The sequence below is a fragment of the Hemiscyllium ocellatum genome, unplaced genomic scaffold (assembly GCF_020745735.1).
Source record: "Hemiscyllium ocellatum isolate sHemOce1 unplaced genomic scaffold, sHemOce1.pat.X.cur. scaffold_3041_pat_ctg1, whole genome shotgun sequence".
In the NCBI taxonomy this organism is placed as follows: Eukaryota; Metazoa; Chordata; class Chondrichthyes; order Orectolobiformes; family Hemiscylliidae; genus Hemiscyllium; species Hemiscyllium ocellatum.
In genome coordinates this window covers 3,875-17,500 of record NW_026868289.1, presented here as the reverse complement: position 1 = coordinate 17,500, position 13,626 = coordinate 3,875, and the positions used below count along the sequence as shown (strand labels likewise).

Sequence of the window (13,626 nt, the reverse complement as noted above, 5' to 3'; positions counted from 1 at the left end):
TGACCTGATGTTATTCCCCCTCTCCCTCACACACTGACCTGATGTTATTCCCTCTCCCTCACACACTGACCTGATGTTATTCCCCCTCTCCCTCACACACTGACCTGATGTTATTCCCCCTCTCCCTCACACACTGACCTGATGTTATTCCCCCTCTCCCTCACACACTGACCTGATGTTATTCTCCCTCTCCCTCACACACTGACCTGATGTTATTCCCCCTCTCCCTCACACACTGACCTGATGTTATTCCCACTCTCCCTCACACACTGACCTGATGTTATTCCCCCTCTCCCACACACACTGACCTGATGTTATTCCCTCTCCCTCACACACTGACCTGATGTTATTCTCCCTCTCCCTCACACACTGACCTGATGTTATTCCCTCTCCCTCACACACTGACCTGATGTTATTCTCCCTCTCCCTCACACACTGACCTGATGTTATTCCCCCTCTCCCTCACACACTGACCTGATGTTATTCCCCCTCCCTCACACACTGACCTGATGTTATTCCCTCTCCCTCACACACTGACCTGATGTTATTCCCTCTCCCTCACACACTGACCTGATGTTATTCCCTCTCCCTCACACACTGACCTGATGTTATTCCCTCTCCCTCACACACTGACCTGATGTTATTCCCCCTCTCCCTCACACACTGACCTGATGTTATTCCCTCTCCCTCACACACTGACCTGATGTTATTCCCCCTCTCCCTCACACACTGACCTGATGTTATTCCCCCTCTCCCAAACACACTGACCTGATGTTATTCCCTCTCCCTCACACACTGACCTGATGTTATTCCCCCTCTCCCTCACACACTGACCTGATGTTATTCCCTCTCCCTCACACACTGACCTGATGTTATTCCCTCTCCCTCACACACTGACCTGATGTTATTCCCCCTCTCCCTCACACACTGACCTGATGTTATTCCCCCTCTCCCTCACACACTGACCTGATGTTATTCCCCCTCTCCCTCACACACTGACCTGATGTTATTCCCTCTCCCTCACACACTGACCTGATGTTATTCCCCCTCTCCCTCACACACTGACCTGATGTTATTCTCTCTCTCCCTCACACACTGACCTGATGTTATTCTCTCTCTCCCTCACACACTGACCTGATGTTATTCCCCCTCTCCCTCACACACTGACCTGATGTGATTCCCCCTCTCCCTCACACACTGACCTGATGTTATTCCCCCTCTCCCTCACACACTGACCTGATGTTATTCCCTCTCCCTCACACACTGACCTGATGTTATTCCCCCTCTCCCTCACACACTGACCTGATGTTATTCTCTCTCCCTCACACACTGACCTGATGTTATTCCCCCTCTCCCTCACACACTGACCTGATGTTATTCCCTCTCCCTCACACACTGACCTGATGTTATTCCCTCTCCCTCACACACTGACCTGATGTTATTCTCTCTCCCTCACACACTGACCTGATGTTATTCTCTCTCCCTCACACACTGACCTGATGTTATTCCCCCTCCCTCACACACTGACCTGATGTTATTCCCTCTCCCTCACACACTGACCTGATGTTATTCCCTCTCCCTCACACACTGACCTGATGTTATTCTCTCTCCCTCACACACTGACCTGATGTTATTCCCCCTCCCTCACACACTGACCTGATGTTATTCCCTCTCCCTCACACACTGACCTGATGTTATTCCCTCTCCCTCACACACTGACCTGATGTTATTCCCTCTCCCTCACACACTGACCTGATGTTATTCCCTCTCCCTCACACACTGACCTGATGTTATTCCCTCTCCCTCACACACTGACCTGATGTTATTCCCCCTCCCTCACACACTGACCTGATGTTATTCCCCCTCTCCCTCACACACTGACCTGATGTTATTCCCTCTCCCTCACACACTGACCTGATGTTATTCCCTCTCCCTCACACACTGACCTGATGTTATTCCCCCTCTCCCTCACACACTGACCTGATGTTATTCCCTCTCCCTCACACACTGACCTGATGTTATTCCCCCTCTCCCTCACACACTGACCTGATGTTATTCCCTCTCCCTCACACACTGACCTGATGTTATTCCCTCTCCCTCACACACTGACCTGATGTTATTCCCTCTCCCTCACACACTGACCTGATGTTATTCCCTCTCTCCCTCACACACTGACCTGATGTTATTCCCCCTCTCCCTCACACACTGACCTGATGTTATTCCCTCTCCCTCACACACTGACCTGATGTTATTCCCCCTCTCCCTCACACACTGACCTGATGTTATTCCCTCTCCCTCACACACTGACCTGATGTTATTCCCCCTCTCCCTCACACACTGACCTGATGTTATCCCCCTCTCCCTCACACACTGACCTGATGTTATTCCCCCTCTCCCTCACACACTGACCTGATGTTATTCCCCCTCTCCCTCACACACTGACCTGATGTTATTCCCTCTCCCTCACACACTGACCTGATGTTATTCCCTCTCCCTCACACACTGACCTGATGTTATTCCCTCTCCCTCACACACTGACCTGATGTTATTCCCTCTCCCTCACACACTGACCTGATGTTATTCCCTCTCCCTCACACACTGACCTGATGTTATTCCCCCTCTCCCTCACACACTGACCTGATGTTATTCCCTCTCCCTCACACACTGACCTGATGTTATTCCCTCTCCCTCACACACTGACCTGATGTTATTCCCACTCTCTCCCTCACACACTGACCTGATGTTATTCCCCCTCTCCCTCACACACTGACCTGATGTTATTCCCCCTCTCCCTCACACACTGACCTGATGTTATTCCCCCTCTCCCTCACACACTGACCTGATGTTATTCCCTCTCCCTCACACACTGACCTGATGTTATTCCCTCTCCCTCACACACTGACCTGATGTTATTCCCTCTCCCTCACACACTGACCTGATGTTATTCCCTCTCCCCCTCACACACTGACCTGATGTTATTCCCTCTCCCTCACACACTGACCTGATGTTATTCCCTCTCTCCCTCACACACTGACCTGATGTTATTCCCTCTCCCTCACACACTGACCTGATGTTATTCACTCTCCCTCACACACTGACCTGATGTTATTCCCTCTCCCTCACACACTGACCTGAAGTTATTCCCCCTCTCCCTCACACACTGACCTGATGTTATTCCCTCTCCCTCACACACTGACCTGATGTTATTCCCCCTCTCCCTCACACACTGACCTGATGTTATTCCCTCTCCCTCACACACTGACCTGATGTTATTCCCCCTCTCCCTCACACACTGACCTGATGTTATTCCCTCTCCCTCACACACTGACCTGATGTTATTCCCTCTCCCTCACACACTGACCTGATGTTATTCCCTCTCTCTCCCTCACACACTGACCTGATGTTATTCCCTCTCCCTCACACACTGACCTGATGTTATTCCCTCTCCCTCACACACTGACCTGATGTTATTCCCCCTCTCCCTCACACACTGACCTGATGTTATTCCCTCTCCCTCACACACTGACCTGATGTTATTCCCCCTCTCCCTCACACACTGACCTGATGTTATTCCCTCTCCCTCACACACTGACCTGATGTTATTCCCTCTCCCTCACACACTGACCTGATGTTATTCCCTCTCCCTCACACACTGACCTGATGTTATTCCCCCTCTCCCTCACACACTGACCTGATGTTATTCCCTCTCCCTCACACACTGACCTGATGTTATTCCCTCTCCCTCACACACTGACCTGATGTTATTCCCCCTCTCCCTCACACACTGACCTGATGTTATTCCCTCTCCCTCACACACTGACCTGATGTTATTCCCCCTCTCCCTCACACACTGACCTGATGTTATTCCCTCTCCCTCACACACTGACCTGATGTTATTCCCCCTCTCCCTCACACACTGACCTGATGTTATTCCCCCTCTCCCTCACACACTGACCTGATGTTATTCCCCCTCTCCCTCACACACTGACCTGATGTTATTCCCTCTCCCTCACACACTGACCTGATGTTATTCCCTCTCCCTCACACACTGACCTGATGTTATTCCCTCTCCCTCACACACTGACCTGATGTTATTCCCTCTCCCTCACACACTGACCTGATGTTATTCCCCCTCTCCCTCACACACTGACCTGATGTTATTCCCTCTCCCTCACACACTGACCTGATGTTATTCCCTCTCCCTCACACACTGACCTGATGTTATTCCCCCTCTCCCTCACACACTGACCTGATGTTATTCCCTCTCCCTCACACACTGACCTGATGTTATTCCCTCTCCCTCACACACTGACCTGATGTTATTCCCTCTCCCTCACACACTGACCTGATGTTATTCCCTCTCCCTCACACACTGACCTGATGTTATTCCCCCTCTCCCTCACACACTGACCTGATGTTATTCCCCCTCTCCCTCACACACTGACCTGATGTTATTCCCCCTCTCCCTCACACACTGACCTGATGTTATTCCCCCTCTCCCTCACACACTGACCTGATGTTATTCCCTCTCCCTCACACACTGACCTGATGTTATTCCCCCTCTCCCTCACACACTGACCTGATGTTATTCCCTCGCTCCCTCACACACTGACCTGATGTTATTCCCTCTCCCTCACACACTGACCTGATGTTATTCCCTCTCCCTCACACACTGACCTGATGTTATTCTCTCTCCCTCACACACTGACCTGATGTTATTCCCCCTCTCCCTCACACACTGACCTGATGTTATTCCCCCTCTCCCTCACACACTGACCTGATGTTATTCCCCCTCTCCCTCACACACTGACCTGATGTTATTCCCCCTCTCCCTCACACACTGACCTGATGTTATTCCCTCTCCCTCACACACTGACCTGATGTTATTCCCTCTCCCTCACACACTGACCTGATGTTATTCCCCCTCTCCCTCACACTGACCTGATGTTATTCCCTCTCCCTCACACACTGACCTGATGTTATTCCCTCTCCCTCACACACTGACCTGATGTTATTCCCCCTCTCCCTCACACACTGACCTGATGTTATTCCCTCTCCCTCACACACTGACCTGATGTTATTCCCCCTCTCCCTCACACACTGACCTGATGTTATTCCCTCTCCCTCACACACTGACCTGATGTTATTCCCTCTCCCTCACACACTGACCTGATGTTATTCCCTCTCCCTCACACACCGACTTGATGTTATTCCCTCTCCCGCACACACCGACCTGATGTTATTCCCTCTCCCTCACACACTGACCTGATGTTATTCCCTCTCCCTCACACACTGACCTGATGTTATTCCCTCTCCCTCACACACTGACGTGATGTTATTCCCCCTCTCCCTCACACACTGACCTGATGTTATTCCCCCTCTCCCTCACACACTGACCTGATGTTATTCCCTCTCCCTCACACACTGACCTGATGTTATTCTCTCCCCCTCACACACTGACCTGATGTTATTCCCTCTCCCTCACACACTGACCTGATGTTATTCCCTCTCCCTCACACACTGACCTGATGTTATTCCCCCTCTCCCTCACACACTGACCTGATGTTATTCCCTCTCCCTCACACACTGACCTGATGTTATTCTCTCTCCCTCACACACTGACCTGATGTTATTCCCTCTCCCTCACACACTGACCTGATGTTATTCCCTCTCCCTCACACACCGACCTGATGTTATTCCCTCTCCCTCACACACTGACCTGATGTTATTCCCCCTCTCCCTCACACACTGACCTGATGTTATTCCCTCTCCCTCACACACTGACCTGATGTTATTCCCCCTCTCCCTCACACACTGACCTGATGTTATTCCCCCTCTCCCTCACACACTGACCTGATGTTATTCCCCCTCTCCCTCACACACTGACCTGATGTTATTCCCCCTCTCCCTCACACACTGACCTGATGTTATTCCCTCTCCCTCACACACTGACCTGATGTTATTCCCTCTCCCTCACACACTGACCTGATGTTATTCCCTCTCCCTCACACACTGACCTGATGTTATTCCCCCTCTCCCTCACACACTGACCTGATGTTATTCCCCCTCTCCCTCACACACTGACCTGATGTTATTCCCCCTCTCCCTCACACACTGACCTGATGTTATTCCCCCTCTCCCTCACACACTGACCTGATGTTATTCCCCCTCTCCCTCACACACTGACCTGATGTTATTCCCTCTCCCTCACACACTGACCTGATGTTATTCCCCCTCTCCCTCACACACTGACCTGATGTTATTCCCTCTCCCTCACACACTGACCTGATGTTATTCCCTCTCCCTCACACACTGACCTGATGTTATTCCCTCTCCCTCACACACTGACCTGATGTTATTCCCCCTCTCCCTCACACACTGACCTGATGTTATTCCCTCTCCCTCACACACTGACCTGATGTTATTCCCTCTCCCTCACACACTGACCTGATGTTATTCCCTCTCCCTCACACACTGACCTGATGTTATTCCCTCTCCCTCACACACTGACCTGATGTTATTCCCCCTCTCCCTCACACACTGACCTGATGTTATTCCCTCTCCCTCACACACTGACCTGATGTTATTCCCTCTCCCTCACACACTGACCTGATGTTATTCCCTCTCCCTCACACACTGACCTGATGTTATTCCCTCTCCCTCACACACTGACCTGATGTTATTCCCTCTCCCTCACACACTGACCTGATGTTATTCTCTCTCCCTCACACACTGACCTGATGTTATTCCCTCTCCCTCTCTCCCTCACACACTGACCTGATGTTATTCCCCCTCTCCCTCACACACTGACCTGATGTTATTCCCCCTCTCCCTCACACACTGACCTGATGTTATTCCCCCTCTCCCTCACACACTGACCTGATGTTATTCTCTCTCCCTCACACACTGACCTGATGTTATTCCCTCTCTCTCCCTCACACACTGACCTGATGTTATTCCCTCTCCCGCACACACTGACCTGATGTTATTCCCCCTCTCCCTCACACACTGACCTGATGTTATTCCCTCTCCCTCACACACTGACCTGATGTTATTCCCTCTCCCTCACACACTGACCTGATGTTATTCCCCCTCTCCCTCACACACTGACCTGATGTTATTCCCTCTCCCTCACACACTGACCTGATGTTATTCCCCCTCTCCCTCACACACTGACCTGATGTTATTCCCTCTCTCTCCCTCACACACTGACCTGATGTTATTCCCCCTCTCCCTCACACACTGACCTGATGTTATTCCCTCTCCCTCACACACTGACCTGATGTTATTCCCTCTCCCTCACACACTGACCTGATGTTATTCCCTCTCCCTCACACACTGACCTGATGTTATTCCCTCTCCCTCTCTCCCTCACACACTGACCTGATGTTATTCCCTCTCCCTCACACACTGACCTGATGTTATTCCCCCTCTCCCTCACACACTGACCTGATGTTATTCCCCCTCTCCCTCACACACTGACCTGATGTTATTCCCTCTCCCTCACACACTGACCTGATGTTATTCTCTCTCCCTCACACACTGACCTGATGTTATTCCCTCTCTCTCCCTCACACACTGACCTGATGTTATTCCCTCTCCCTCACACACTGACCTGATGTTATTCCCTCTCTCTCCCTCACACACTGACCTGATGTTATTCCCTCTCCCTCACACACTGTCCTGATGTTATTCCCCCTCTCCCTCACACACTGACCTGATGTTATTCCCCTCTCCCTCACACACTGACCTGATGTTATTCCCCCTCTCCCTCACACACTGACCTGATGTTATTCTCTCTCCCTCACACACTGACCTGATGTTATTCCCTCTCTCTCCCTCACACACTGACCTGATGTTATTCCCTCTCCCTCACACACTGACCTGATGTTATTCCCTCTCCCTCACACACTGACCTGATGTTATTCCCCCTCTCCCTCACACACTGACCTGATGTTATTCCCTCTCCCTCACACACTGACCTGATGTTATTCCCTCTCCCTCACACACTGACCTGATGTTATTCCCTCTCCCTCACACACTGACCTGATGTTATTCCCCCTCTCCCTCACACACTGACCTGATGTTATTCCCTCTCCCTCACACACTGACCTGATGTTATTCCCCCTCTCCCTCACACACTGACCTGATGTTATTCCCTCTCTCTCCCTCACACACTGACCTGATGTTATTCCCTCTCCCTCACACACTGACCTGATGTTATTCCCTCTCCCTCACACACTGACCTGATGTTATTCCCTCTCCCTCACACACTGACCTGATGTTATTCCCTCTCCCTCACACACTGACCTGATGTTATTCCCTCTCCCTCACACACCGACCTGATGTTATTCCCTCTCCCTCACACACTGACCTGATGTTATTCCCTCTCCCTCACACACTGACCTGATGTTATTCCCTCTCCCTCACACACTGACCTGATGTTATTCCCTCTCCCTCACACACTGACCTGATGTTATTCCCCCTCTCCCTCACACACTGACCTGATGTTATTCCCTCTCCCTCACACACTGACCTGATGTTATTCCCCCTCTCCCTCACACACTGACCTGATGTTATTCCCTCTCTCTCCCTCACACACTGACCTGATGTTATTCCCTCTCCCTCACACACTGACCTGATGTTATTCCCTCTCCCTCACACACTGACCTGATGTTATTCCCTCTCCCTCACACACTGACCTGATGTTATTCTCTCTCCCTCACACACTGACCTGATGTTATTCCCTCTCCCTCACACACCGACCTGATGTTATTCCCTCTCCCTCACACACTGACCTGATGTTATTCCCTCTCCCTCACACACTGACCTGATGTTATTCCCCCTCTCCCTCACACACTGACCTGATGTTATTCCCTCTCCCTCACACACTGACCTGATGTTATTCCCCCTCTCCCTCACACACTGACCTGATGTTATTCCCTCTCCCTCTCTCCCTCACACACTGACCTGATGTTATTCCCTCTCCCTCTCTCCCTCACACACTGACCTGATGTTATTCCCTCTCCCTCACACACTGACCTGATGTTATTCCCCCTCTCCCTCACACACTGACCTGATGTTATTCCCCCTCTCCCTCACACACTGACCTGATGTTATTCCCTCTCCCTCACACACTGACCTGATGTTATTCCCTCTCCCTCACACACTGACCTGATGTTATTCCCTCTCCCTCACACACTGACCTGATGTTATTCCCCCTCTCCCTCACACACTGACCTGATGTTATTCCCCCCTCTCCCTCACACACTGACCTGATGTTATTCCCCCTCTCCCTCACACACTGACCTGATGTTATTCCCCCTCTCCCTCACACACTGACCTGATGTTATTCCCTCTCCCTCACACACTGACCTGATGTTATTCCCTCTCCCTCACACACTGACCTGATGTTATTCCCTCTCCCTCACACACTGACCTGATGTTATTCCCTCTCCCTCACACACTGACCTGATGTTATTCCCCCTCTCCCTCACACACTGACCTGATGTTATTCCCTCTCCCTCACACACTGACCTGATGTTATTCCCTCTCCCTCACACACTGACCTGATGTTATTCCCTCTCCCTCACACACTGACCTGATGTTATTCTCTCTCCCTCACACACTGACCTGATGTTATTCCCTCTCCCTCACACACTGACCTGATGTTATTCCCTCTCCCTCACACACTGACCTGATGTTATTCCCTCTCCCTCACACACTGACCTGATGTTATTCCCTCTCCCTCACACACTGACCTGATGTTATTCCCTCTCCCTCACACACTGACCTGATGTTATTCTCTCTCCCTCACACACTGACCTGATGTTATTCCCTCTCCCTCACACACTGACCTGATGTTATTCCCTCTCCCCCTCACACACTGACCTGATGTTATTCCCTCTCCCTCACACACTGACCTGATGTTATTCCCCCTCCCCCTCACACACTGACCTGATGTTATTCCCTCTCCCTCACACACTGACCTGATGTTATTCCCCCTCTCCCTCACACACTGACCTGATGTTATTCCCCCTCTCCCTCACACACTGACCTGATGTTATTCCCTCTCCCTCACACACTGACCTGATGTTATTCCCCCTCTCCCTCACACACTGACCTGATGTTATTCCCTCTCCCTCACACACTGACCTGATGTTATTCCCTCTCCCTCACACACTGACCTGATGTTATTCCCTCTCCCTCACACACTGACCTGATGTTATTCCCTCTCCCTCACACACTGACCTGATGTTATTCTCTCTCCCTCACACACTGACCTGATGTTATTCCCTCTCCCTCACACACTGACCTGATGTTATTCTCTCTCCCTCACACACTGACCTGATGTTATTCCCTCGCTCCCTCACACACTGACCTGATGTTATTCCCTCTCCCTCACACACTGACCTGATGTTATTCCCTCTCCCTCACACACTGACCTGATGTTATTCCCCCTCTCCCTCACACACTGACCTGATGTTATTCCCCCTCTCCCTCACACACTGACCTGATGTTATTCCCCCTCTCCCTCACACACTGACCTGATGTTATTCCCTCTCCCTCACACACTGACCTGATGTTATTCCCTCTCCCTCACACACTGACCTGATGTTATTCCCTCTCCCTCACACACTGACCTGATGTTATTCCCCCTCTCCCTCACACACTGACCTGATGTTATTCCCTCTCCCTCACACACTGACCTGATGTTATTCCCTCTCCCTCACACACTGACCTGATGTTATTCCCTCTCCCTAGTGTGAGGTACTGAGTCTGGTGGATATTGAGTCTGTGATCCAGGCCCAGGCCGGGAGGTGTTCCTCGCTGCAGGTCACTGTCCGGGGAAAGGAGCCCATGATCCTGAAATTCGATGTGAGTCTGAAGTATTCCCACACCATCCGTCTCTCTCTCTCTCTCTCTCCCTCCAGCTCCCCTGACACACTCTCTCTCTCCCCTGTCCCTCTCTTTTCCTGCACCGAGTCCATTTCTCTCTCTCTCTCTCTCTGCGACTGTATCCCTCCCTCTTTCTTCAACCTATCTGTCTCTCTCGATCTTTCTCTCTTCCCCCATCCCTCGCTCCTTCCACTCCGAGTCTATCTCTCTCTTCTCCCCCATCCCTCCCTCTCCAGCTCCCCTGACACTCTCTCTCTCTCCCCCTCTCTCTCTCTCTCCCCCTCTCTATCTGTCTCCTGTCCCCCTCTCTCTCCAGCTCCCCTGACACACTCTCTATTTCTCTCACATCCCCCTCTCTCCAGCTCCCCTTACACATCTCTCTCTCCCCCATCCCTCTGTCTCCAGCTCCCCTGACACTCTCTCTCTCCCCCATCCCTCTGTCTCCAGCTCCCCTGACACTCTCTCTCTCCCTCCCCCCCATCCCTCTGTCTCCAGCTCCCCTGACACTCTCTCTCTCCCTCCCCCCCATCACTCTCTCTCCAGCTCCCCTGACACACACACACTCTCTCCCCTGTCCCCCTCTCTCTATCTCCAGCTCCCCAGACACACACACTCTCCCTCTCCCTCTCTCTCTCTCTCTCTCTCCCCCTCCCCCCCATCCCCCTCTCTCCAGCTCCTCTGACACTCTCTCTCCCCTGTCACCCTCTCTCTCTCTCTCTCTCTCCCTCCCATCTCCCCTCTCTCCAGCTCCCCTGACACTCTCACACTCTCTCCCCGTCCCTCGCCCTCTCTCTCCAGCTCCCCTGACCCACTCTCTCTCCCCCGTCCCCCTCTCTCTCTCTCCAGCTCCCCTGACCCACTCTCTCTCTCTCCCTGCAGAGTTACCCGGAGTGTTATCAGTGGGGGAAGGAGTTACGGAACCCTCAGAAGACCACTCCATCCCGACGTAAACACCTGGTCAGTGTCAGCTTTGTCGGCACGAATGCAGGCCCTTCCTGAAGGCGTGCTATCCCCCTGATGGAACTGTCTAACGCCACGCTCCCAGACTAACAGACGGTTTCCCTCCCAGACACCCGCACTGCCTTCCAGGATTCAATAAAGTACCTTCCAGCCCCCAGTATCCAGCCTCAACAACCTCTCATCTGACAATTCTGGGCAGAAACATTTACCAGGGACCCTCTCGCAAGGGGGACCTCTCTCTCTCTCTCTCTCTCTCTCAACAGGGTCCCTGAGAGAGAGAGACTCTTTAAATAGCCCTCCCCCCAGGATTGACCCCACACCCACAAACATCCCCCCCCCCTCCGTAGCAGCAGTGTTGTACCTGCTACAAGTTGCCCTGCAGGATCTCACCAAAGACCCTCAGGCAGCACCTTCCAAACCCACGGCCCCTTCCATCCAGAAGGACAAGGGGCAGCAGGTACACGGGAACACCCCACATTCCCCCTCCCCCCACCCCCCCTGCAAGTTCCCCTCCCAGCCCCTCACCCTCTCCGTCCCTCCCTGGGTCCGAATCCTGGAATCCCCTCCCTCAGGGACACTGTGGGTCTACCCTCCAGCACAGGGTTCAGGAATGCAGCTCTCCCCCCACACTCTCGGGGGGGGGGGGGGGGGGGGGGGGGTGTGGGGGCAACTAGGGACAGGTAGCAATGCCTACATTCTGCCCCCCCAAAGAATCTAAAAGTCCCCCTCTCTCTTTAGACAGAGAGGTCCTGGTGGTGAGTTGAGGCCAGGGGAGAGATTGAGAAAGAGAGTGTGTGTGTGTTTTTATGATCACCTGAGCTGGTACGGGACTGGAACCCACACTGAGGGTATAACTAACCAGCAACCCAACTCTCAGCAGTTCTGCTTCACAAAGGGGGGGAAAGGGAGTCTGACAAATCCATTCCAAGTCTTTGACAAAGTCCAGAAGAAGTTAATAAGCCCGTTAGCAGGCCCCAACGGTCTGGGTTAGAGGGAGAGATCAGACAAGCGAGGACCCCTTAGAGCGTAGGAGACTGAGGGGACACGCTGTCGAGGTGTGTCAGACCATGAGAGGCACAAGTAGGGTGAATGCACTCTGTCTTTCTCCCCAGGGTTGGGGAATCAAGGGGCAGAGGGGAAACCGTTTAAGGTTAGAGGGGGAAAGAATAAAAGGGAGCCTGAGGGGCAACTTTTTTTAATACGGAGGGTGGTCCGCATATGAACTGAGCTGGCAGAGGAAGTGGTTAGATTATTTACAGTGTGGAAACGGGCCCTTCGGCCCAACAAGTCCACACCGACCCGCCAAAGCGCAACCCACCCCTACATTTACCCCTTACCTAACACTACGGGCAATTTAGCATGGCCAATTCACCTGACCCGCACATCTTTGGACTGTGGGAGGAAACCCATGCAGACACTGGGAGAACGTGCAAACTCCATACAGTCAGTCGCCTGAGGCGGGAATTGAACCCGGGTCTCAGGCGCTGTGAGGCAGCAGGGCTAACCCACTGTGCCACTGTTGAGGTGGGTACATTAACACCACTTAAAAGGCATTTGGACAAATACATGGCTTTAATCCTTTCCTGTCCGAGTGAGCAGAGGCGGCCATTTTGGTTGGCATGGCCCGGTCTCGGCCAAAGAGTGTGTCTCCGTGCTGTGTGACTCCTAAGTAACCTGCAGGCCAGATAAAGGCAGGGTAATGGATGGAATGGACTTGAACTGCCAGAAGGCATTTACCATCTTGTGAGAAACCGAGTTCACTCACAA

At 52.2% G+C, this 13,626-nt stretch overlaps 1 protein-coding gene across 1 annotated transcript in view; it reads left to right on the top strand.

The window, feature by feature from the left end:
• LOC132812803 (beta-adrenergic receptor kinase 1-like) overlaps positions 1-12,008 on the top strand; it is a gene marked incomplete at its 5' end in the record, with an annotated part of 53,213 nt that extends 41,205 nt beyond the window's left edge. Inside the window, 2 exons of the mRNA XM_060823019.1 lie at positions 10,765-10,878; positions 11,779-12,008. Of these exons, the coding sequence (XP_060679002.1) occupies positions 10,765-10,878; positions 11,779-11,898 (234 nt within the window). The remainder of the gene's footprint in view (positions 1-10,764; positions 10,879-11,778) is intronic.
• Between the last annotated feature and the right edge of the window lie 1,618 nt (positions 12,009-13,626).